Source organism: Labeo rohita, chromosome 20 (genome assembly GCF_022985175.1).
Source record: "Labeo rohita strain BAU-BD-2019 chromosome 20, IGBB_LRoh.1.0, whole genome shotgun sequence".
Taxonomy (NCBI): Eukaryota; Metazoa; Chordata; class Actinopteri; order Cypriniformes; family Cyprinidae; genus Labeo; species Labeo rohita.
Genome location: NC_066888.1, coordinates 23467424 through 23493766, shown reverse-complemented (window position 1 = coordinate 23493766; position 26343 = coordinate 23467424). Strand labels below are relative to the sequence as shown.

At 34.9% G+C, this 26343-nt stretch overlaps 2 protein-coding genes across 4 annotated transcripts in view; one reads left to right on the top strand and one right to left on the bottom strand.

Moving 5' to 3' along the window:
* The window catches only part of cnih3 (cornichon family AMPA receptor auxiliary protein 3), a 32561-nt gene extending 13532 nt beyond the window's left edge, over positions 1-19029 (bottom strand). For both annotated transcript variants that reach the window (XM_051137847.1, XM_051137846.1), the window contains exons 1-3: positions 18482-19029; positions 13454-13522; positions 6374-6421 (exon numbers count right to left, since the gene is read on the bottom strand). In XM_051137847.1, the coding sequence (XP_050993804.1) occupies positions 6374-6421; positions 13454-13522; positions 18482-18559 (195 nt within the window). In that variant the 5' untranslated portion in view covers positions 18560-19029. The remainder of the gene's footprint in view (positions 1-6373; positions 6422-13453; positions 13523-18481) is intronic.
* Positions 19030-20214: 1185 nt separating this feature from the next.
* Positions 20215-24866, top strand: LOC127183281 (spermatogenesis-associated serine-rich protein 1). Of its 2 annotated transcripts, XM_051139216.1 has the most exons (7): positions 20215-20284; positions 20765-20887; positions 21271-21395; positions 21594-21761; positions 21988-22099; positions 22782-22844; positions 23909-24866. In XM_051139216.1, exons 1-7 carry the CDS (start codon positions 20274-20276, stop codon positions 24030-24032), a joined length of 726 nt encoding a protein of 241 aa, XP_050995173.1. In that variant the 5' UTR covers positions 20215-20273; the 3' UTR covers positions 24033-24866. The 2 variants fall into 2 exon arrangements, with proteins under 2 accessions (XP_050995173.1, XP_050995175.1); XM_051139218.1 differs by lacking the exon at positions 22782-22844.
* Positions 24867-26343: the final 1477 nt, after the last annotated feature.

The following is a 26343-nucleotide window of genomic DNA, read 5'->3' as shown; positions in this document are numbered from 1 at the left end:
TATACCACAGATCAACCGCAGCAGCAGCATCACTGCCACACCTCTGCTGAGAGCACATTGTCTCAGAGGCTGCTGACAGGCTAATAGGCCCCTGCTGCCCCCTACACACCCATGTCTCAGACCTAACAAGATGCATACAGAGACAAGATACTGTCTGATTACCAGCCAGATGTTGCTATTTTTAAAAGCCACAAAGGAGAATGCTCTTTTCTCCAGCAGCGAAGGGCCGGCTACAAAAGGGCTTGATAACAAAGGTTTATTTTTAACCGTGGTTTTCTTTTTGAAAAGTGTTTAGCATATACATCACAAGCTGATACATTCTCAAGCAAGTTTACATTTCTCATAGTACACGACCAATGTAGGTATAGCTCATGCAAATTCATTTGCGGGTTACGCCTCGGCAGCAGTAGTTTAGTAGTTATGACGGCTAGGCTGCCTTTAGCTGGGTTAGAGACAGAGAACAGTGCAACAAAGCCCCCTCCTCGTTCTCTGCCTTGAGCCCTTTGAAGGCAAATGGAGCTTTTCCTCCAGGCAGAGGCAGGATTTCTTACTGCACTCCCAAGTATATCAGTGTAGGGTGTGAAAAAGAAAAATCACATTCTCTGCTCTAATGAGATAAGGATTGCTGGGAAAAGTCATAAGAGGGAGAAACTACAGTATGTTTGGGGTGAAACACAGCAGTCTACAAATCTAAAATGAGGTTTGTTCTGACTTATGCTTGAAAAAGTGCATCTGAATCTCTTAAAGGGTTACTCCACCCCGGTTTTCATTCAAAATATCTTATACTGTATTCCGAAGATGAACAAAGCATTTATGGGTTTGGAACGACATGGGGGTAAGTGATTGACAAAATTTTCATCTTGGGGTGAAGTAACTTTGTTGAAGGCCTGTGTTGTCAATAGAAATATTGACAACACAGGGAATATATTGTGTACGTTTATTATTTATTTACGTGGAGTGTCTATTTAGACTAAGTACAAATAGCCTGCTTTGTTGGCAGAGGCTATTTACACTAACTCCGCCCACAAACTTGTGGTTGGACTATTCAACAAGCCAGAAATTAATGAGGGCTTATGGCGAAAATGTCACCAAAATTATCAAAAATGCCTCATAAAGTCAAGACAAAGGGGCAAAAAATGCCGTGCCCCATTAAAAAAGATGTTCACTTCCAGAACAAAAATTTACAGATAATTTACTCACCTCGTCATCCAAGATGTTCATGTCTTTCTTACTTCAGTCATAAAGAAATTATGTTTTTTGAGGAAAACATTTCAAGGATGTTCTCCATATAGTGTACTTCTGTGGTGCCCCCGAGTTTGAACTTCCAAAATGCAGTTTAAATACAGCTTCAAATGTCTCTAAATGATCTCAGCCAAGAAATAAGTGTCTTATCTTGCAAAATTATTGGTTATTTTCTAAAAAAAAATTACAATTTATATACTTTTTAACCTCAAATGCTCATCATGACTCATTTGACTTATTCTGGCTCATGACAGTTAGAGTATGTCGAAAAACTTCTCCAACTTCAAAATCGTCCTACATTGCTGTTTTACCTTTTTTTTTTTTTTTTTTTGTAAAGAGCGTTTGACCTCCTTTTTCATGTTCTGTTCACTTTGTAAACACTGGGTTATCACTTCTGCAGCGACGTAGAACAATTTTGAAGTTGGAGGAGAAAATGAGATGGGAGTTTTACGACATACCCTAACTTTTATTGAACTGGAATACACAGAGTTCACACAGAGCTAGACAAGACGAGCATTTGATGTTAAAAGGTATATAAATTGTCAATTTTTTAGAAAATAACCCGTCGTTTTGCTAAATAAGACTCTTCTTCCATGGCTGGGATTGTTTAGAGCCATTTGAAGCTGCTTCTAAACTGCATTTCGGAAGTTCAAACTCAGGGGCACCATAGAAATTCACTATATGGAGAGAAATCCTGAAAAAACATAATTTCTTTATGACATTTTTTCTTTAAGACTTTTGTGCAGCGTTGAGCCTTATAACCAATCAAACGCATTACTGTTGAACTTCGGAATGTTTTGGCCAATCAGAGGTGCTTAGATTAGTCAGCGCTGAAAATACACCAATCAGCTTAGATTAGTAAGCACTGAAAATGCTGGAGCTCTTGATGAGGGAATTCCCTCATCATAAACAACAAAGTGCAGATACGATGTAAATAAAACAATAATTTCATAGCTTTCCAGCTGCTGTGATGTCTGTTAGTCAAACAACAAAAGAAAAAAGAATAAATCTTTAAGGATTAATTTATATTTAATTAAAAATTTATTGTAACCAATTTCTGTATATTTCCAACTTGCTGAAGGGAACAGGTAAATAGGTAAATTTGTTAAAATGGGTTTATGTGAAGATTGTTTTAAGTTCACTTAAATTAGAAGTACATATCTAGAGTCTAAAAACATTTTTAATCAAAATAATCTGAATAACGCTTTTTTTTAATCGCAGAGAAAGGACAGTCTGGTAAAATGTGTCAGTACGTCCTCTATTTCACTGTAAAAATGAAAAAGAAAAAAAAAAAAAAACACTAGAGGCTCTTTCACTGATGTTCAGGCAACCTGTTTGAAAACAATCATCATTTTGCAATTCCATTTGGTGCAAAAAGTACACTGTTCAGCTCATTGTGATCCTCTGAGAAGATCCAACATCAGATCTCAGACCCTGGTTTCAAAAAAATCTCATCAGATGTTTTATGCTCCGTCATATCTCGAATTATGTGTATCAGCATGTACCCGAACATCATTAGGATAGTTTCCAAAGAGATATGCATAGCATACAGGTCTTTTATGAATGATCCTCTGCCTTTCAGTTCCACCTTGTCATTTCCATTTATCGCAATTTCTGTGCAAATGCCTTTGGTGATGAATGTAAGTGTGAAGTGGAATGATGAGAGGACAGAAATGTTTGTACTGCAACATCAAAAAGCAGCTTCTCGTTTGAAGAACAAACACACAGCGTCGGCAACCATAGGGGATTACGCCGCACTCCCCCAGCGCACACCTCTGATTGGCTGCCTGAATATTGACCTTGACCTTCAGAGTAACAGGGAAAAGCTTAGCTTAAGAGAAAGACGGGGTCAAAACAATGATGGTAAACTGCAGGGACAGAACTTCACAGCAAAATGAAACTATTATTATTCATAGATACAAAGCCACAGAGCGGAACTGTTAAATTATACGGTGATGATATAATTTATAATGTACTCAGAGCCATATTTTTTGGGGCACAAATACAAGGTAGATTTGAGAAGTTTTAGATTTTAACTGTGAGTAAAGTTATGTAGGGTACAATGGGGTTAAAGGCGCCCCGGAGTAAAAGGCACCTTTGATATTATTTTCCTCTAAACCACTAGATGGCAGAAAAAACGTGGCGAAGCACTTTCCAAAACATCCACTTTTCAACATACACATGCAAAATTGTCTGATGCTTGACGCGATCACAGGCAGTAGAGCGAAGTCGATTCTGTGCTTAATTGATCTAATATTTTGATGTTTTAAAAATGTTGTAGATTTAAGTAGCAAATGAAAATCACTAAAATTATTCAATATATCTTAAGACAAAGGTCTTCTTAATGATTTACAGTTTTTTTAAAGATAATTAAAACAGCACTTTTTAAATAACGAAAGAATATGTAAAAGTATGGTATTTCAGCTAAAAGACACAATAATTAACATGATAATTAATAGATGGATGACTTCTCCATTTGTTGACATGACATTGTTAAATTCAGATGGTAAATATCATATATTATGTTGGGTGTCCATCTTAGAGATATTCACCATAATTAGAATGAAACCATTATATTTAAAAACATGCTATTAATCATATAATAAAATATAATTAGTTTTTACTACTGTACATCTATACTGTATGAAATTATTATGGGATCTCCTTCAATGCTTTCAGAACCTTTACATTTGAAAAAGATTTTGTTTCTGTATTTTAAAATATGTTTTATATTAACCTTTTAATGATAGTATATTTATTGAACAAAAAAATATTATTTTATTTATCAAAATAAGCAGAAAATGGTACAAACTTTGCTAAAGTGATTGTTTTGAACAAGTACTGACTTATACATTATATTAAAAAAAAACATTATTTTAGCTAAAGTATTTGTATCAATACTGTGTGCCTTTTACCCCATGCTGGTGAGTAAAAGGGGTAAACACAAGGGGTAAAGGCCCCCCTTGCCACCTCATACATTTATGAGATTTTTAAACAAAATAAAGAACTTGTATGATTTATTTTAACACAAAATCTGCCACTCTATTAATGTTCAATACAAATGTATGTATTTTTCTGCAGTCATACACTTTTGGCACAGTGAAAACAAAGAAACTTATTGACCTCAAACACTGTGTGTGTGTGTTACAAACAAATACGATAAGAATATGTATAAATTACAAGTGTGAGGTGTCTGAATTATGGATCCTGAAAAGATGTGTTAGCAGTTGTCTAAAAATATGCTTGCGCTTTGCAAAGAAGCTCTGCGTGACTCAGCATAAGTTTCTCTGACTGACTTTAAGTCAGTCAAACAAACCTTCATTCCTTTCTTGTTTTCCAGACGTTTTGGTGAATACACACAAAATGACACAGATGTCAAAAAATGACATTCATACCAGCCTAACGAAAATTAGAGACTGCATGTTTGTTTGTCAGCTGTGAAAAATACTCTGCACCTTTATGGGAGAAAATAAATGATCTCATGCTGCCTTTTGTCACCTCAGCGCTGAATACCTGTGAGCAAAACTGAATGTCTCATTCTGGAAAGATGCACAATCCACAGATTCACTCGCTCTGCAATAAAACTGTCTCACTAGCAAAAACTCTGCTAGGTATATGTTTATTCTCCCACGCGCAGATATATGCAACTCTCTTATTTGCTGAGTAAAGAGATGCCATCTGTTAGGACTACCTGTTCAGAATAAAAATACACTGTTATTTGTTTACTCTCTGGCTTAATTCTCACAAATTATCACTGTGCTCATATCAGTCAAAGCAAAGACATTGTGGCCCATTGGGAAGTGATAAGAGCCTTAAGCTAATGTTTACAACCAAGATAATTAATAATGATAATAAATGACAAACCACATGCCCTGTGTACATAAAGAGGAAGGGGGAAAACAGAGCCAGCTTTAAACACTAGCTGTAAACGTAACTTATCCAATCACTATTTAAAGCCGTAAACTATTTTCTAAATGGTGTGTCTGTAAAATTAAAGGCGGTTCAGCTCAAGTACATATGAAGTCTATTGAACTCTGCTTGGATAAGTGTTTTTGTAAAACAGTGTTTTCTTTTACATTTGCAGTCAGGTGAAACTGAGTGACAGCAGAAACCTTTTCTACTAGGTGCACATGCACACGGAGCAGCTGGGACTCATGAAAGCGTTCTGCTGATGTTGGCACAATATATATATGGAGCATAACAGGTTCTGGCCCCCTGTAACAGTGCTTGGATTCAAATGTCCAAACAGCCACAATGCGTTCAATTATTTTTGATTAATAAATCCAAATCACAAACTGAGACCACAAGTTAAAAAGATAAAGAAAGTTCCTAGTAATAAACTCAAGCTTGATTAGTTTTAGCATAATGTTAGCAAAAACTAAGGCGGACTTCATAAGCTTGTGTAAAAAATTAAAGATTTTCCAAATCAAAAAAATAACATAAAATACAGGTTTAAATATAAGACTATAAATTACAGATAATAATATAACATAATAAAATAAAATATAATATAATATAGTATAATATAATAAAGAAAATGCATTTCCTTATATTATAATGGTCTATATTTTAAATTTTTTAATGTATATTAAAAATATACAGAATAATATATTCTGTTAATATATTACAATATATCAAATAATACACACAGTAAGGTATGTGTATATATTGGAGTATACTGAAAAATATAATCACTGATTTCCCATGTTGTGTATAATCTATAATTATAATATAATATAATATAATATAATATAATATAATATAATATAATATAATATAATATAATATAATATAATATAATATATTATGATGTTTTTTGGGGGGGTATAATTCTATTATACTATAATATAATATAATAAAACATATAGAATATTTTAATAAAATGTATTATGTCACACTATAAATACATAGAAAGGGTCATTGCTAAAATGTAACCCTACTGCTCACACACTCACTCATTGATAATGTGTTTTGGTTCAATTTTACTATTTATTATGATTATTTTAGACAAAAGGAAAATCTAAGTGTAAAGTACAGTACATGTCCCTATGAATGTTTAGTAAAGTGGTCGATCAGTATGGGTTAAACTTTTAAAATTCCCCCAACAGATAAATTGAAAAAAGTTACATACCTTTCTCAGCAGGCAGCAGATCCTTTCAATATTTCGCAGTCTTTCGCGCTGTAAAGAGAAAAAAATATCTTTTAAATCTCTGATAACACCTAAATTGAGAGTCTTAAGGACAAAACTATAGAGGCCACGTCCTTCATCAGCTGCTAAAAAGTAGACGATGCATCAAAAAAGCAGGAGTTGTGGAGAAGATTTGAACTAAGCTTAAAAGTGCACATGCATTCATAGGTGTTTGTGGCACAGATTTGACATGCACTGCTGCCTAAGGCTCTTGTCTTCCCCAGCTCCTGGCCAGTTTTCCCTTGCAAAAACATAGAGCACTACACACTGGCAAGGACATCAAGGGACTTGCATTTAGAGAAACAACTGCCAAGAGGAGGAAAAAACAGCAGGGAGATTGTTGAATGGCATGTGAAAATGGCATATGGCGATTACATCCAAACATGTATGTTTTGGGGGGCAGGAAAAGTGGCGGTACTCTCCAGGGACAATGTTTCAAGATCTATTTTTATATTTACACTCCTAGACATAGTAGTTCATGTTTTATCATTTAATCACATGTGTGCAGTGAAATAAATCTAATTCAACAGAGATCTCAATGCAAAGTATGATTTAAAGATTTAAACCAGGTTAGAGGTTTTTTTGCATCCTGAATTGACTTTCTCTGCATGCAATTTTTTGTCATACATGCATTATGGAATAATTGTACATGTTTGAAGGCACAAAAAGCAGCGGAACCCAATAGGAGGCATGAATGGATGTATGCTAAGGCAAAAATTAATCTTACATGAGTAACACAGAAGAAAAACTACATATGCCACTTGGCGGGTGGAGTGCAAAGATGCTGTTTTCTAAGTCTAAACATACATATTTGATTGCTATTTTTTGAATTCACATTAACTTCATTCAACTCAATGCATTATTTACACTTCTAGCCTGCACATGTAAATAATTAAATCATTTGTACTGATATTCACTGATCCACAGAACCACCCATAGTGACCAATACAACACTCCTACGCAGCAAGAATACTCTCTTTATCAGAAATGGCCTTGTTAGTCAGTTTAATCACAATCTGTAAAATTAACAGTAAAACAGCAGCTGTGGTTGCCAGAATTGTAGCATAAAAATAAGGTATAAACCTTTTTAGGTTTTATGGTTTTAACTTACATTTAAATAATGTAATTCCATTAACTGATATAATGTTAATGTACCAACCTATTGAAGCACTAAAATCTGTTTTGTTTCTTTGTAATACACCAATATCCACCAAACGCAGTTGCTGATGAGAAAGTCACATGATGAACCAAAGCCCATCACAAGCAGCTTTTAAATATTATTATAGAAGGTGCACAGTGTCATTCACACAAACACTAAACATCGTCATGGTAACACACATGAAACTGAAATAATGCAATAAACATCAATTTAACAACATTAGATGTAACACACAACCCTAATGTACAAAACTAATAAGATAAAACTAAGAAACTAAAAAATGTAACGCAGGGAATTCTGTGATGTCAATTTACGGTTATTTACTGTAAATCGTACATTCTTTTTCACTTCTGAAAACGGTATACTACCGTAAAATTACATGGAATGTCCAATACAGTTTTTCACTGTATATAGTAGGGCAACTTACAGTTATCTATTTAACAGGTTTTTACTGTAGCATTTTTACAGTATTTTACCATTAAATTCACGTCAGTTTTTACAGTGTATACACACAAAGTAATGATGATGCTGTATTCTGTTCCTAGAATGTTTTTACATGTACAAATGTTTTTTTAGACAGGGAAAAAACTGAAATATGACATAATCTTTATTTTATTTTATTTTATTTTATTTTATTTTATTTTATTTGTCCAGGCTCAAATAATATCCTGTATGATATGTATTATTTTTGTTTAATAATATAATATAATATGATATAATATAATAAATTCAATTAATCACGATTAATCGCATCCAAAATAAAAAGTTGTTTATATATCATATGTGTGTGTGAACTGTGTATAGACCAACACATACAATATAAATTAAAAAAAATATTTACATGTATATATTTATATTTATATAATTTATATTATATATAAATATATTTAATATCTAAACATAACATATTTTTCTTAAATGTATTTATATATACACATAATAGATATACACAGTACACACACATATATTATGTAAACATCATAGATGCAATTAATCGCAATTAATCATTTGATAGTACTAAATATAATTAATATAATATAATATAATATAATATAATATAATATAATATTTACTAAAACTGTTTTACTATAATTATCCTGTAATATATTTATCAAAGACACAAATAATTCCTCTCGAAAAACAAACCAAACTGGTATTATGCTTGTTTGCTGAATTTGTGAAAAATAATTGATATGCAGCTATTTTCCCAAAGTTTCCTCAGCGCATTTTAAGCAGTTTTTTCAAGGCTTTGATTGGCAACCTCCCACTCTCTTGTTCCAGCACACAGCTGTGTTTCAGAGATTACACCAAACATCCATGAAAGTTACACTCAACTCTCTGACTATTTTTGGAGCGCACCTCATTTTAGTTCATCCGAATTTTCTTAAGACATTTTTTCTCAACAACCATTCCTCCTCAACAACAGCATGCAAATATATTCCACTGGCAGCCATAGCGACTGGAGATAACTGCAGCCATATCAGCACTTTTAATTAGCAGGCAATTAGACTCAGCTCCCTTTGAAATATTCGTCAGCACAAATTCTGCCTGACAAGTGCTGGCATACAGTGTAAACAATATATTAAATATAGGACAAAGAGTCAATACAGCAGTGAGAATATTATGTTCTTGAGCCATAGAATCTGGAACAGACAAATGGGTAATCCTTGACGAATATACAAATGCAAACACAGCTCTAACATCTCTGTAGCACAAATAATATTCAGCGATGGCATTAGAAGTGCATAAACAGATGTGATCGAAAGCTGAACTTCTGAACAAATAACACATGCCATTTGACCCTAAAAGAGACCATCCGTATCCAATTCAAAGTGGGCCTTTGTCATGTGACCTCTACTAAGGTGGATGTGGTAGATAATATTGTTACCATAAGTTCTGAATTAGCTAATGTCTTAGTAATGTTCCTGTAGCTCAAATCGCTCACATTGTGCATGCTGACAAACATCTGGATCATAAAACTCTTGCCGTCATCCAAGCAACGTAATGATACCTCTAATTTAGTGTTGTTTTACATTGAAATCAGCCACATGCATGGTAATGTCTGTCTAGAACATTAGCATGATAAAATATTAAAAGCTTGCGCACATCAGGCAGCGCAGCAGATACAAATTCCGTCTAATGAGCTCATAACGTTAACATGAAAGATGCCTCGTTTCAACACATAAAGAAAACTCATCAAGGATTATTAGAGAATCCTATAAAAGAATAGCATCAGAAGTGTTTAATTGCTGGAGAATTATGTCTTGAATGCCTTCACAGAATTAGCCGGGCAGCAAGGGCAGTTAAATGTGATGGTTCTGCTAGCTCTCACTCTTTCATTTATGAGAGATATTAAAGTTTAAAATGTTTAACCCTCACTAAATTTTGTAAGATTTATGCTTAAAACAAGAAAAACACTATTTTCCAAATGGGGTAAGAAAAGCTCAAGATGTATTCTGTGTTATCTTATGATAATATCTTTAGCAATTTTGGATCACAAGTTGTTTCAAGAATTATTTAAATATTATTTAGATTTTGTTTACATGAAAACAAGACAAAACTAGGGTTGCGAATTGCGAATAATTTTTAAGTAAATAATTACAGTTTCCTGTTCTCAATTCATGTCAATTAATTGCATCTAACTTAAAAATCTGTAATAATAATTACACACTGATCCACCGTATCAACATAATCATATAAAAGAATCAAAATACAGAAATTATATTTTGCATATTTGTTTAATAGCATTTTTTTTTTTTTTTTACTATCAAGGGCAGTCTCACCTATATCTATACCGATACCAGGAGTGTTACTAATACTGCTATTATTTACATGTATTATATATATTTTACTATTAATTTTTGCGTATAACTAGAGGAAACACTATTTGCCAATGGGGTAAGCAAAATAAACTTAATTCAAGATTCTATATTTTGTTTTATCTCATAAAAAACGTTTACTACGATATGGAAGCCTGTTTCTGAATAAAAAAAAAAAAGGTAATTGCGACTTTGCAACTAACAATACTGACGTTTTTTTCTCAGGATTGCGTGATACAAACTCCCAGTTCTGACCTTTTTTTCTCAGAATTGTGTGATATAAACTCGCAGCTGGAGTTATAACGTCAAAAAAGTAACTTTTTACTCAGAACTGTGAGTTAAGTCAGAATCGTGAGACATAAACTTGCAATTCTGAGAATATATCAGTCTTTTTTCCCCTCAGAACTAAACTTTATAACTCGCAATTTCGAGTTTATATCTCACAATTCTGAGAAAAATACGAAGATACGAAAATCATCAATTCTGACATTTTTCATTTTTTGCAATTGCGAGTTTAGAATTGTGTGATATAAATTCGCAATTGTGAGAAAAAAACTCAAAATTCTGAGATATAAACTAACAATTCAGATTTTTTTTTTTACAGAACTTTATTTAGAACTTATTCAGAGTTTATATCTTGCAATTGTGCAATTGTGCAATTGTGCGCAATTCTGAAAACCTATTAGTCATTTTTCCCCCTAAGAATTGGATTTTATAACTTACAATTGCTGGTTTATATCTCACAATTCGGAGAAAAAAGACAGAATTGCGACAAAAAAAGTCACAAGAAAAACTTAAAATTCTGAGAAATAAAGTCGAGATATGAACTCACAATTCTTACTTTTTTTTCTGAGAACTGTGAGCTTATATCTTGCAATTGTGCCTTTTTTTCTCCAAATTAAATCGCAATTCTGAGAACATATCAGTCTTTTCCCCCCCTCAGAACTGGACTTTATAACTTGCAATTGCAAGTTTATATCTCACAATTGTGTGAAAAAAAACAGAATTGCAAAAAAAAGTCAGAATTATACATTTTTATCTTGCAATTTTTACTTTATTTCTTCAAATTGCGAGTTTATATTCTGCTGTTCTTACATTATAATCGCAATTGCAAGTTTATATCTCACATTTGTGAGAAATAGAATTGCAAAAAAAGTCAGAATTATACATTTTTATCTTGCAATTTTGACTTTATTTCTTATAAATTTTGAGTTAACATTCTGCTATTCTCACGTCATAAATCGCAATTGCAAGTTTATATCTTAGAATTTTAAGAAAAAAAGTAAGAATTGCGATTCCGTATCACACAATTCTAAGAAAAAAAGTCAGAACTGCATGATATAAGCTTGCAATTGCAAGCAAAAAACTCAAAATTCTGAGATAGTCGCAGTTCTGAGAAATACTGTAAAGTTGCAATTCCTAGAAAAAAGTCAGAACTGTGAGCTAAAAACTCACAAACCTAACTTTTTTTCTCAGAACTGTGAGTTTGTATCTTGCAATTGTGATTTTTTTTCCTGGGTTATTGGGTCAGAATCATGAGATATTAACTTGCAATTCTGAGAACATATCAGTCTTTTTTCCCACTTCAGAAATGGACTTTATAACTCGAGAATTGCAAGAAAAAAAGTCTGAGTTTTTATCTCGCAATTTTGACCTTATTTCTTGCAACTGCAAGTTTATATCCTGCTATTCTGATTTTATAAATCGCAATTGCGAGTTTATATCTCACAGTTTTTAAAAAAAGTTAGAACTGTGAGATAGAAACTCATAATTTACAAACTCACATTTTTTTTTTTTTTTATTTGGTGGCAGAAACAGGCTTCCATACTATCAAGTACTATCAAGGCTAGTCTCACAGTTATTTATACCAATACCAGTAGTGATGCCAACACTGCTTTTATTTTAGGAAGAAATTCATGTTTACATCCAGTAAAGCATGGCTGATCACAAGTACATGCTGACTGCCCCGTTTCAACACAAACAGCATAGTAAAACTTTAGCGTACCTTCAGAAAAAAACAAAAAAACAATTCTGCATTAATTGTGTGAATTACTGCATCTATGTTAACTGCATAAGTTAATTTTCAGACCTAAAAACTACTCATAAAAAATCATGTTGCTGTCTGGTTACAAAACGCACATTAATACCAGGTGTAAAAGGAGCCTGAGGGACTGAACACAGTGACTGCGGCACTACTGTGCAGACTAGAGTCATAAAGGGAGCTCCAATGAGAATCACAGGATGAAATCCTAACTTCCTCCCAGCTGAAGACTGACAGAAGCCACCAATTAGCCAGGCAGGGTGTGAGATTGACTTGACTGGGTGGTGAGATCAGCTAGGAGGCCATCAATCTTTTAGCACCCCCCCACCTTCCAGATCCTCCATAGCTCCCTTCAGTCTGACAGAAGGGTGGGTGACATATAGAGCGTGTATCTCTTACTTTGACACTTTGTTGGGAAGACAGCAATAAATTACGACTACAGAAGTTGTGCGAGGAGCAGATATGTGACTCAGATACTTTGTCTACATGTCACAGTGCCACTTTCTGAGCAAGATTTTCCGACACGAAGTCCAAACGACCAAAAATATCTGCATTCGCCTGCACCTCTTGCTTTGTTTTCTGTCACTACGTAGCCTGGCGAGGTATCAAGCACACACATGTAAATTATTCTGCTATTCTGGCATCTAGAATGACAATGTTGTTCTAAACTTTTGGATAACAGTTGGTGTATCCAAAAAGCTGGAAAAGTTGCCTCAGTTTGAATTAATTAGCGAGATTAAAGCTGCCAGGGCCTCCAGCAGAGGAAAGACAACACATAGACAGCTGCTCTATGGATTATTCATGCAATGCTGCGGATGACAGGAAATGTTTCAGAGTTTGGGGTAGGCAACACACCTGGTGCCTGCAAAAGATCAGAGGGCTTGCTTAAGTATATTCCCACCATAAACAAATAAACCCATGTGTATACAAACTCTTTCATTTCCATGAAAGTGCAGGAAAGGGGAATGAAGCAAATGATCAACTCCATTATTTGCATGACTTACCGCGTGAAGTGGATTGCCCTGATCGATCGGCACCTTGAAGTCTGCCTGAAGCTCATCAAAGGCTGTTATCTGAAAACCCAAAGAAAAAAGGAAACACGATCATTATCGTTAGGCTAGACTTGTGGATTTGCTGCATTTATATATCAGGAATATCATGGTGGAAGCAGTGCTTGATGTGACAAAAATTATACAGATTGCAAAGGCATATGAAATTATCCCCTTTAGTAAGTGCATTAGAGCAAATAGGGTCTCACGGTGCCTCATGGCTATAGCACATGCACAAGGCAAGAGAAGCCTAAATTAAAGTTAGATCAAATTAGACAAGCTTATTTCCCCTGTTACAGACCAAACTGCCCTCTCCTCCTACACTACCTCTCCCGTAGTATATCAATGCTCTCTCCGCTCTGTAGGCGACATGAGCAGTAAAAATGGGGTTTGATTTTGACTGCTTTTCTGCTTGGCTGTCAGATAAGCGTGTGTGAGTAACCGCTACATAGCCAGAAAAAAAAAGCATTACGTACACGTTTTAAATCTGGCCATCCTTTAATAATCACATTTAAATTTGCACCACGAAGGAGGGAATCACTGAACCATAGAAGCTACACAAGTGACATAAATAACTGAACACTTCTCTAAATGTTGATGAAGCATAAAAACCACTTAAAATGGGTTAATTTAAAATAAGGCCAGGTTTAAACCTGACAGCAGCGTATGAATCTTAATCACAGTTGTAAGAAATTCTAAATGTTTTTGCATATGCCTTCTAGACAGTTAATCAACAAAGAATGTAACATGTGCACATTGCATCCATGTGGAAACATTGCTGTTTTGTTCCCTATGTGACATCAGTTTACCCATCTGGGGATTATGTTGTATTGAAAAAAAGAAGAAAAAGCTGAGCTGAATGGAGAACTGTACTGTACTTTATATAACTATACTTGTAATGCACAAAACAATAATTGTTGCTCCACTGTTTAACGTTTAAAATTAGAAGTGATTTCCTCAAACATTCTCATATTTATCATGATTATGATGATGATTATGACACGTTGTGTTTTGCTGCTTGATTGCCTGCTGTACTGTCTACAAATCATATCATGCTTGACTTCATCCATCACCTCATTCTCTAACACTGACCCAATACCCATTATTTCCAGAATTGTGTTAATATCAACTTAATCCTCTTAGTGGTATTACTCATGATTTTGTATTAGTCTTTCCTAATACTAGCTATGACAAAACCAACATATACTCAATATCATAACTCTGTTATGATAACAGAGTTACAATACTATGCAACCTGGTCTCATGGCGAAAATGTACCTGGGGGAAATTTTCGCAAGGCGTGAAATACCAATAAGTACATGTCACTACAGTTTTGAAACAGAAATGTCCACTGAGTGGCACTAAAAGGGTACAGATAAACATACATATGATATGTTTTAAGGTAAAGGCTAGATGGTATACAGATGTACTGTACAATAATTACTGTTTTTACATTATTGTAAGGGGTAGGTTTAAGGTTGTAGGTGTAGACTTTAATAAAACACAATCTAATAGGTAGAAAATGTGATTTATTTAATGTTTTTAAATGACGGACCATCTGTACTACACCTAAACATACCCGATAGTCTATAAAAGCGAATGTGACGTAAAACGCAATTTCAAGCATGCCGTTTTAGCTTGTTTTTCAATCTCTCCTTTTTCAGTTTTGTTTATCCTGAGTCATGTTTTTCACAGGATTCGTACCCAAGCAGGGTTGCTAGGTTTTCACATCAAAACATGCCCAATTACTACTCAAAACTAGCCCAAAACTAGTCCAATTGCATTTTGAGGGGGGTCCCCTGTTAAAGAACGTGTTTGGCGGGGTAAAATACGCATTTTTGGCAGGATTCCCTTTGTAAAATTTGCATTACTCTGGATAAATAACACGTTTTTGAGGCTTCAACCTGCGGACATGAAAAACAACCTGTGGCAACAGTATTAATGTAGCCCTATTCCGCGGGAAAACCATGGACTCGGCAACACTGTACCCAAGGTTTCCGCAGTCCAATTCAGTGCTTGCCTGAGCTACCGAGCAAGCTTGTTACGTCCGGCTTTGTGTCCATTTGTGCTACCCTTTCATGTACACCTACCACAACCCTAAACCTATCCTTACTATATTAAAAATACAGTGTTGGTAGCATAATCGGATAGGTAGCATTATTTGTCAGAACACCAGAAGGTGAAACATATGGAGCTGTAATCATAACTGTGTACGAAAACGATTAAAAGTGCTTGCTGTTTTACCGCCTCTAGTGATCATTTCTTTTGGAAACTGCAGTGATATGTACTTATTAGTACATATTTTGCAAATATCTCGCAAAAAACTTCCCCCAGGTATGTTTTTGTCATGAGACCAGGCTTATACTATGTTATGACCTCAAAACACTTTTACCATAGTGTATAATTTGTAAACTAACACCTTTTGATGTTTGCATCCCAACCAGATTTATATGTATGGCTTTTCTGATGTTGTGAACTTGCTCAGAGGCACGCCCGGTAAGCATTGCACTTGTGATGCAGAGCGCTTCAGGTACAACCGAATTCTGTGAATCGTGACTCATGATAAAATAGCTCAAAGACTTGTAGAAGCAGGCTTTATCATTAGATTTAGAGTAGGGTTTAATGTAGGTGGTGCGTTATTTCAAATGCAACCTGTTTTTGTGAATGTAGTACATTAAAATCTAGTCTGTATAGCGAAGATGTTTTGTTCTAATGAAAAGGACTGTACTTCATATACTGACATTATCCAAGTCATTTTTGCCCATGCAAGCCTGTTTAACAGTTCCCCTTGTAGCATAATCAAGTTGCCCTTCGATGTTTAAGAGCTCTTCGAAGTACAGTAGCTTGAGGGCTTACTGAATTAAATGTGCCACAATTAGGATGACAGCTATACATCTCAATAATACATTTAAACTTTCACAGATGAATGCACCACTGCATTCATAGATAATCTGTTAAATACTGTTCTAAACTGTGCCTCTTTGCCAGACGTTTGTGGGTACTTATGTGTTGGTTTCCAATGGCTGTGAAAGTGGACTCGAAACATCTGCTGAGGGAGCTTTTGACTCTCAGTGTTAGTTAAGCTAATGTGAGGATCATTTCCCCTCAGATGTAGAATAACACACAAGAGGAAATATGCAGATTAGGCATCCCTTTAGATCCCTTTGAAAAGGACGGCAGATAGATTCCGCAGTGCTCATAATCTAAGTTGAGATAAAGAAAGATAGACTTAGCAGTTTTTGAAAACATTCGCTTCTGCAGTTCGGTTTGGCACCACTATTGCATAAATTACACACTTCATTTTTTTAAAGATACTGTAAGCGATTTTAAGGATTTCGCCAGTTATTATTCCAATATTCAGTGTCACATGATCATTCAGAAATCATTTTAATATGCTGAAGAAGAAACATTTCTTAATATAATCAAGTTATGCATTCCTAATGTTTTGTGATACATTTGTTTCAGGATTCTTTTGATGAATAGAAAGTTCCAAAAAGTAGCATTTATTTGAAATTTAAATCTTTTATTTATATATATATTTTAAATGTCTTTACTGTCACTTTCGATCAGTGTGTCTTTTCTGAATAAATATATGAATTGACCCCAAACTTTTGCTAGCAATAAATAAATTATAAATATTATATAATAGTAGATACTTTGCCAGTTTCTTTGTGGAGGGCTCTTAAAAGCGTGAAATGTACTTTCATAGGATATTGTCCCTGTCTGCTGCTTTTCACACCACAGCTCAAGATAGTCCCTTGGGATTGTGTGCATTTGTGTGATGCCATCAACCAATAAGTACTGTCAGCATGATAATTGTATATATAAATAAGAATTTATGTGCGTTATTACAAACAAAATCAGTTAGCTGAAGGGCACTTAACAACTAAAGTTCTACTGATATTCAGAATGTCCCAGCACTCAATAATTGTGGTTTCATAACAATAGGTCTTTTTTAAAGCAGCAGTTTGATATGTCTGGGTGACATACTGTACTCCAGCATGGCTTAAAAGGACAAATGAGGAAGCTGTCTCATAATGCATACTCTAAATTCAGTGCATTCAACAAAAAAACATACTGTACGATATGTAACAACCTACACTCAAAACCTAAAATGTATTCAATTCGCTGACGTGAAAGAGGGTCGACGTGTCAGGATTTTCCCATTGTGAGAGGATCAAATTAAGTCTATTAAAGATTCAAAAGCTGAAACCGCTGAGGACAGCATTTCTGCCTTCCTCACACAATAACTGACAAATAAAAGGAACTTCTTTTAGAATAAATGAAGGACAGTTTTAGGGATATTAGTAATAGATCGAGATGAATGATGGGGTCTGGGTCAAATGTGATGTCCTCATAATTACCCCTTATTTAACCCTTGAGGCTATGATGTCTGTTGCTATGCAAAAGCAAGCCTAGGGCAAACGACTGTGCTGACCCAAATCTAGAGCAGTCTTGCAGTGCTGTGAATGTGAGCGAGTGCTTTAATGCAGCTTTCCTCAAGGAAAAAAAAAAACAGTGTTACACCTTGCATAAAGTGCACAGACATAAAGGACAGCGTAACATCAAAACAGGTCAGGCACAAACTAACACTGACTATGGCTAATACAGTTGAACTGTAAGGGGGTTGAATGCAGCTATGTGTTTCCTGAAATGGATAAAAACGATCTGAAACAACCCACAAAGGTGTTTTGGCTATTAGAGTGGTGGGAAACCCAAAAAAGGTGTGCTAAAGACTAAGCTGGTGCCACAAGTCAGGATATGCGCAAATACTCTCACCCAAGTCTAATTTCGGGTCTAATCAATTGACACTCATCAGTGACTTAGTTGATGTAAGACATGCTGGAGACATGCTTAAAATCAAAGAGGCTTTGATCTGGTGATGGACAGTTTTGTCTGATGCAGCAACCTCTGCTCGAACACATGCATGCCATTCTGCAGCAGTATATTTTCACAAAGCACGTCAAAGATGCAAAGACTTACATGCCAGATCGCGAAGAAGATGAGAGAAGCGCAGAGGACAAGGGAAAGCATATAGCAAAAGGCAGCGAAAGTAAACATAATTGAGAGGAAACTGGAAGGAAAATCTCCAGGAGAGAAGACGGTGCTCGAGCCAAACTGGACTGAATGAATGGAAGCAGTTACGGGGCACGCAAGAGGGAGAGCATCGTGTTCTTCATCAAAATATTTGCAACAATGTGTTGCAAACCTCGGCTTCAGTTCAGTGCAGTCGCTTTGCCATATTCACGAATGAATACAAGAAAGTCCAGTGGTGTGTCGATTTTGCGCGAGTTGCAGCACTGTTGCGAAGTCCCTGTGAGATCAAGGCATTTGTGGACGGTTAAGCAAATGATGCGTTAACATTGTCCCGTATGGTGTCGTCGGCAGTGATAGTCCATTTAAAGATGGAGATTGTGCGCGGTGACGACTTTGGAAATGCACAACTTTGAGTTAATACACTGACACTGGTCCTGGCGATCAGTTCACCTTCCCACAACGAAGGCGCAAGAATATATGCCGGCTAACAGGTGGATTTAAAGACCTCTCTCTCTCTTTCTTTAGCTCTGTTTCTCTCTCTCTCCAATCAGACACTGGGTCAAAGCATGTCCCACAACATCACCTGCCATTACTTTTTAAAACAGCGACATTTACACTTCATGAGGTGAAATAAATACAAGTGTACCATTTAATTTAATCACATTTTCACTCAATACCCCCCAAAAATACCCCAGTTGCCCTCACACCATAATTCATATAGACTGAGTTATAAACAGAAATATATAGCCTATAAGTCTGTATATTTTAAGGGATCACAACTAGCTATGTTCTGACAGGAGGAGATTCATTTTAAAAATATTCCTCTTTTATAAGGTTTCACAGCTATAAATAACACTTTCAGATATTTAAAATTAGTTAATATCAAAGTCAGCCCTCATCCTGACAGGCCACTTTCCGTGTTTCATCTGCGTCGAGTTCAGAAACATCACTCTGGCTCTTATAATTTTATAGTTTTTTATATTTTAAATAATTATGCATGTTGCATAAACTTTAAGTCCATTTCCTCTAGCCTGTTATGTTCCAGTATAGCCTACTCAGTAAACAGTACGAAGTATCAGTTCAAGAGCAGACTGTAATATACGTAATATTTAGATTATACAATGCAAATATTAATATTATATATAAACCAATAGACACCTGTAAAAAAAACAATGCACATCATTACAAAATTTGTAATGGTTTTACTGGTTATAATGGGACTTGTATCAATTTTTATGGAAACTGTAATAGACCCTGTAGGTTAGGAATTGGTCGCCTTCTATTGGTAGAAGGCCAATCCTAATGGAATGTCCTAAAACACACTGCAGAAAACCTTTTTTGAATGGTTTTAACGTTAAAAAGTTGATGGTTGGTAATGTTTGTAATGATGTTTGTACTGGCATTTGCTTTTTTTCAGGATAAGTAATGATAAATTACCCTCTTGCGCCATCTTGCGTTTAAAAACTCTAAAATCAGGCACATACTAATTATGATTTGACAAAATTTTATGATGACACAAATAGATCCACAGAATTGCATGGCTAAATATGACTAAATAATGCATAGCATTAAGTAAGTCAATAATTAAACATATATATAGGCTACACGATCAGTTTACAGTCAAACTGTTTTGTTTATGTTCTCCCGGCAACGGATTATCACAATTAGTTTTGTCTACAGCCTTTTTAACTCTCTGTATAAAGACCATCACTCCCTATGAACGGATCAATAATACAAAATGGACAGGAGGTAAGGTTTTCAGAAGATATTTAGTCCATAGTGGAATATACAGTCTAACATTAATCTTTTATTTAGGTGATATTATCGCATAATATAACACTTAACTGTCTACATTAACGCTGAATTACATTAACGCCACTACATGTTTTACCTCGTAAAGTGTTTTTGAGAGAAAAAGAAAGCTGAATTTGACTTTGAAGCTGATTTATTTTATGAGAAGCAGGATGCAGTGGTAAATAGACATATTGAAATCACATGACGATACACAGTATCATTTTTTAATGTGTGTAAATAATTAAATCAAACTAATTAGCTTTTAATTAGCACTATTTCTGAAAATCTTGTGTATCTTTTTCGCAGAAATATTTGTTTAGTTACAACACAAGAAATGTAGGCCTACATTTACTACGTTGAAAAAGTACTGCATAACAGATCATTCTCTTTACGTTTTTTTTCATCCTTTCTTCCCCTTTTCTTTTCTTGTCACAGTGAAATGTCACAGTCATACACAGATATAAAGAAACACACAGACTTTGGTGACTCATTCTGGAGTTTTGGAAAAGAGCAGGACTTCAAGCCTCACATTAGACACGTTGAGCCTGTTCTCACTGAGTAACTATTTCATGAATCAGTTTCTCTCCCATGAAGTATTAAAAATTGATTCAACTGCAGTTGAAGTTACTTGTGAATGACAGCTTTTCAATTTTTTCTTCAGTGTTTGAAGCAGTAGAAGCAAAGTGTCAAAGTTTTCTTGCGTAACCTGAATCATAAATTTTGAATCATTTCGAGTGGGACACATGAGAGACTCTTGAGTCTTAATTTTAAAGCTCTGAGGTTTCAACATTGTAGTTGATTGTGAGACACTTGTGCTGTGTTTCTAGCCATTGTCAATATTTCAAATGTTCAAGTTAAACATAATGTCTATGTGTAGTCTATGCTTTTATACTGATGAGTTTTTAATTCGCACTAAATTAATATGATATGAATGGTTTTAGATGTGACCTTGACTGGAAATCCCAGTTGCGCTGGATACCTGAACCTCGATACAGTGATGCCCTATTTCCACACATCAAAGACATAAAGTTTCCCAATGAAAGGAAACTGATGAGATCCTTCCCACGTGAGTCAGGCTTTGATCAGCAGTCTATCTGTTCAAGTATTAATAAACAGATCTCTAGTGGCAGCTGTACATGAAAACTTTCCTATGACTTCATTAGTGTAATCACTAAGGCTGTAACATCTAAGACTCTACTTTTACATCCTTCTTTGGAATTTGTCATTAGATTTTAAAATCTTTTATATTTATTCATCCATTTAGAGGCTAATAGGGTGTCCGCATCTGAGTGGAGCTTTTATCCAAACTTCGGACAGCCTAAGACCTATCACACTGGAAAGAGATGTTTTATGGATGGTATTAATCATACGAGCAACATGAAATGCATTTCAGAGAATTCCTTGGAATCATCCATAGGGAGGAAAAAGCAGGGTAAGAGCTACATTATCAATGCTAATAATGTTACTCCCTTAAACTGTTCTTAGCTATTCATATAAAGAGAAATTGTATTCAGTGTTGTGTAGTCAGTGCACCCTATGTTGCTTTAGCTTATTGGTAATTTATCATTTTTTTCCTAATATACAGTGCAAAGTTCAAAACATTTGTATTCTGAGAGACATTCAGAACTTTAATAAACCATATCTTCTTGTTTTTTTAGCCACAGACAAATGCAGCATCTACCCTTCAACAAAGGTCAGACCATTTCTAGTTCCTGAGTACAGCTCTGACTTTCACAAATATGAATCATCACTGCGCACAGCCACTTTTGGGTAAGCACCATCATGCTTTAGAACATAGTAAGATAGACTAAAAAGATAGGACTGTAGCCATGTTTTATCGCAAATTAATGAACATGAAAACACTCTTTGTTCCACTTTCTATGAAGGGATATATCAAAGTACGACATTTCAAAACTCCCCATTAAAACTGAACATACAAACAGCCGACAGTAAGAACCTAATGATTTAACAAGACTAATTAACAAGAAAATGTGTGGATTCTGTTAAATCATATAGAGGACTTAGTAAGGGCTTAACCTAATATTTGCACCTACCTGACCAGAAATTATAAGAACAAACATGAATGTTGTCAATATGCTTCCCCTGGAAATCCTGGTTCAGTTTGTTTTTTGCATTCTTGTTATAACTTTTGGCAGTCTATAGCACTCCAAATGTTTTTCGCGGTCCAACTGATTAGTACAGCCCAAAACATAACAATAACTGACCATTTTCAGCAGCAGTAATCAACAAAATAGTTTCGTTCAGTTCAGTGGCATTTTTTTACGTTCAGTGGTGCCAATATGGCAGGATTGATGATGCATTGTGAAAACACTCTATTGATTTATCAAGATAAATTAACAGGAAACATCTGGAAGACAAGGGTAAGAAAACAAAACTTTAAAATAAGAGCACAGACACCAATACTTTTCTTATTATTTGTATATTACTTCAGGTCCAGGGCTTTCGCTACATTTAAACCCTTTATTCACCTAAAACCCCCAACAAAAGACATCAGGTAGGTAAAAAAGAAAAAGAAAAATGTATATATATATATATATATATATATATTATAATGGTCTGCACCATACAATTTCATGGATGATAAGAAATGTCTATGGAATTTCTTAAAGGAGAAGTCCACTTCCAAAACAAAGATTCACATGTAATGTACTCACCCCCTTGTCATCCAAGATGTTCATGTCTTTCTTTCATCAGTCGTAAAGAAATTATGTTTTTTGAGGAAAACATTTCACGATTTTTCTCCATATAATGGACTGCTATGGTGCCCCGATTTTGAACTTCCAAAATGCAGTTTAAATGTGGCTTCAAACGATCCCAAATGCTGTTGTAAACGATCCCAGCTGAGAAAGAAGGGTCTTATCTAGTGTACTGATCAGTTAATTTTATAAAAAATAATACAATTTATATACTTTTTAATGTCAAACGCTCGTCTTGTCTCACTCTGCATAAACTGTTTTTGGTCATGACAGTTAGGGTATGTCGAAAAACTCCCATCTCATGTTCTTCCCCAAACTTCAAAATCGCCCTATATTGCTGTTTTACCTTTTTTTGTTAAGGGTGTTTGATCTTGGGTCGGTACTTCTGCAGCGATGTAGGATGATTTTAAAATGATTTTTGAAGTTAAGGGAGAAAATACGATTGGAGTTTTTCGACATACCCTAACTGTCTTGAGCCAGAATACACAGAGTTCAACAAGAGCAAGGCAAGACAAGCGTTTGAGAATAAAAAGTATTTAAATTGTATTTTGTTTATGAAAATAACCGATCATTTTGCTAGATAAGAGCCTTCTTCCTCGGCTGGGATCATTTACAACCACTCTAGGATCATTTGAAGCCATATTTAAACTGCATTTTGGAAGTTCAAAATCGGGGCATCATAGCAGTCCATTATATGAAGAAAAATGCTGAAATGTTTTCCTCAAAAAACATAATTTCTTTACGACTGAAGAAAGAAAGACATGAACATCTTGGATGACAATGGGGTGAGTACATTATATGTGAATCTTTGTATTGGAAGTGGACTTCTCCTTTAAGATGTATGTACTGTATATATTTACAGTCCACCGTATGCGGAGAAACATAGAAGTCGTGCTCGAGAGGAGGACATTCTTGAAGTCAAGAGGTTGAGCAGCTGGAGACCAGCTCCAGACATTTATGACAGGACAGTTTTGCCGGACTTCTAATTTGGAAGGAGTCAAGCCATGCATATATATTTATTGTTGATATTGTTAGTGTTTTCTATTTTGTTAGATGTATTTGTGACCCTGGATCACAAAACTCAGTCAGTTTTTTGAAACTGAGATTTATACCTAAATACATAAGCTGAATAAATAAGCTTTCCATTGATGTGTGGTTTGTTAGGATAGGACAATATTTGGCCAAGATACAACTATTTGAAAATCTGGTATCTGAGGGTCGAAGTTTTGATATATTTACTGTGGGAAATGTACAAAATATCTTCATAGAACATGATCTTTACTTAATATCCTAATGATTTTTGGCATAAAAGAAAAATCAATAATTTTGACCCATACAAAATTGGCTATTGCTACAAATATAGCCATGCTATTTATGACTGGTTTTGTGGTCAAGGGTCATATTTTAGTTTTATCAGAGTGTTGAAGCAAATAAAATAAATTTTCTTTCCTTCAAAACCACCTTATGCCTTTCCATTGAGTGTATATAAGACTATTCAGATACTTATGGTTTAGCTCTGAAACTGCATATTGGAAGGGGTTGAATCAGGACAAAATGCCATAGGCTACAGACAGTGAAAATAATTTGACCTTTTCTTTGCCTTATTAGTTGGAGGTCCTTCAAATAGATTTTCCGTAATTCCCTGACAAAGACAAATGAAGGTCTTTTCACTGTGCCAAAATTTAATTGCAGAATAGAATAGGAAACAGTTAAGTATGATTGTGCAGGGAAGAAGTTTGTAATAGTTAATAAAAGACATCATTCACACCGAGTATGATATAATAAACAAAAGTTGTATTGTAGTCAGTTCATTCGTGCACTGAATCATGTAAATAACTGTTCATAAATTGTTATTTAATAAAATGAGGATCAAACCCAATTTGCTTGAAAGCTTTTTAAAGAAAACATTGGTTTTAGTTGCTATTGTAAGAATTTCTGTGGTGGACCATCTGTTGTGTTTTTATCTGTGGGAAGTTTTGCTGCATAGTCATTGTCCATGTGGTTCATTCAAAGGGCAGATGAATAATACCCAGCATTTTACCATTGGTATGCATCTATACTTTATCTGACCTAACACAGCACACTTTTATCCTTGACTTGTATCACAGTTATGCAGTAGAGATATGATATTGTTTCACTCTGATAATGTTATAAAATTTCCATAAAATCTACCCACAGGGTTATTCCAGCTCACAGTGTCATTCATATTTATATAGACCACAAATTTGGGGATCATTATGGAAGCTGTTTAGTCATTTTAGCCCCCAACTATATGTGTTAGAAACCTTTTAGTGAATGCCATTTATTTTTGCAGTTTGCAGTTTTCTCCTATCATTAAGGGTCATTAGGGACAATTAAAGTAATGAATGAGAACGTGAGACGGGTTGAATAGCATTTGTCTATTTACTCCAGCCTTGTGCAGATACCTTTTGGGGGTCTGGGACCGCCTGCAGCAATTTGGCGTCCTGAACCTTACACAACACCTTACAGGTATTACCTTATCTGGTGCAAACAGGCCTGCCTGTTTTCTAGCAGTTGCCTGGGAGACATTTCAGACCTGCTGCATCACTGCAGTGAGAATGAATGTAAGGACCTTTTGTTTTGTCAGGTGTTTCTGTCTCCTCAAGAGAAAAGCTGTTGAGTCTAAGTGCACAGATAGAGATCTTATAGATTCACTCTGAGTAGTTGATTTTCTATGCCATTTTCTAGAGTGTGTAACTGTATGTGAACATATAATAAAAGTCATGATCCTAATCTGCATACCAAAATCTCAGATAACCAGACAGTGATTAATGTTTTATGAATCGGTAAAATATTGGCGTCGAGGACACTGTGACCCCGGAGACTGTATTCTACACCATGAGTTTTTAAAAGCTTAGCTTAAACTTGTGATTTACAGTGCCTTGCGAAAGTATTCATACACCTTCATTTTTTAATGTTTTGTTATTTTGCACCCTTATGTTAAACTTAAATTACTTTTTAAATTACTTTTTTTCCACATCAATCTACACTCCATACACCAAAATGACAAAGCACAAAAGAGGTTTTTAACAACTTATGCAAATTTAATAGAAATAAAAAACTTGATTACATTGCATGAGTATTTATACCCTTTTCTGGGACACTTGAAATTTAGCTCAGAAGCGCTCAAATCACTTGTAGATGTTACTACACTTTAAATGGATTTAAACTGTGGTAAATTCATTTAAATGAGTATGATTTGGAAAAGCACACACCTCTCAGAAAAGGTCTAACAGCTGAAAATGCATATCAGAGAACCAAGACCTAAGGTCAAAA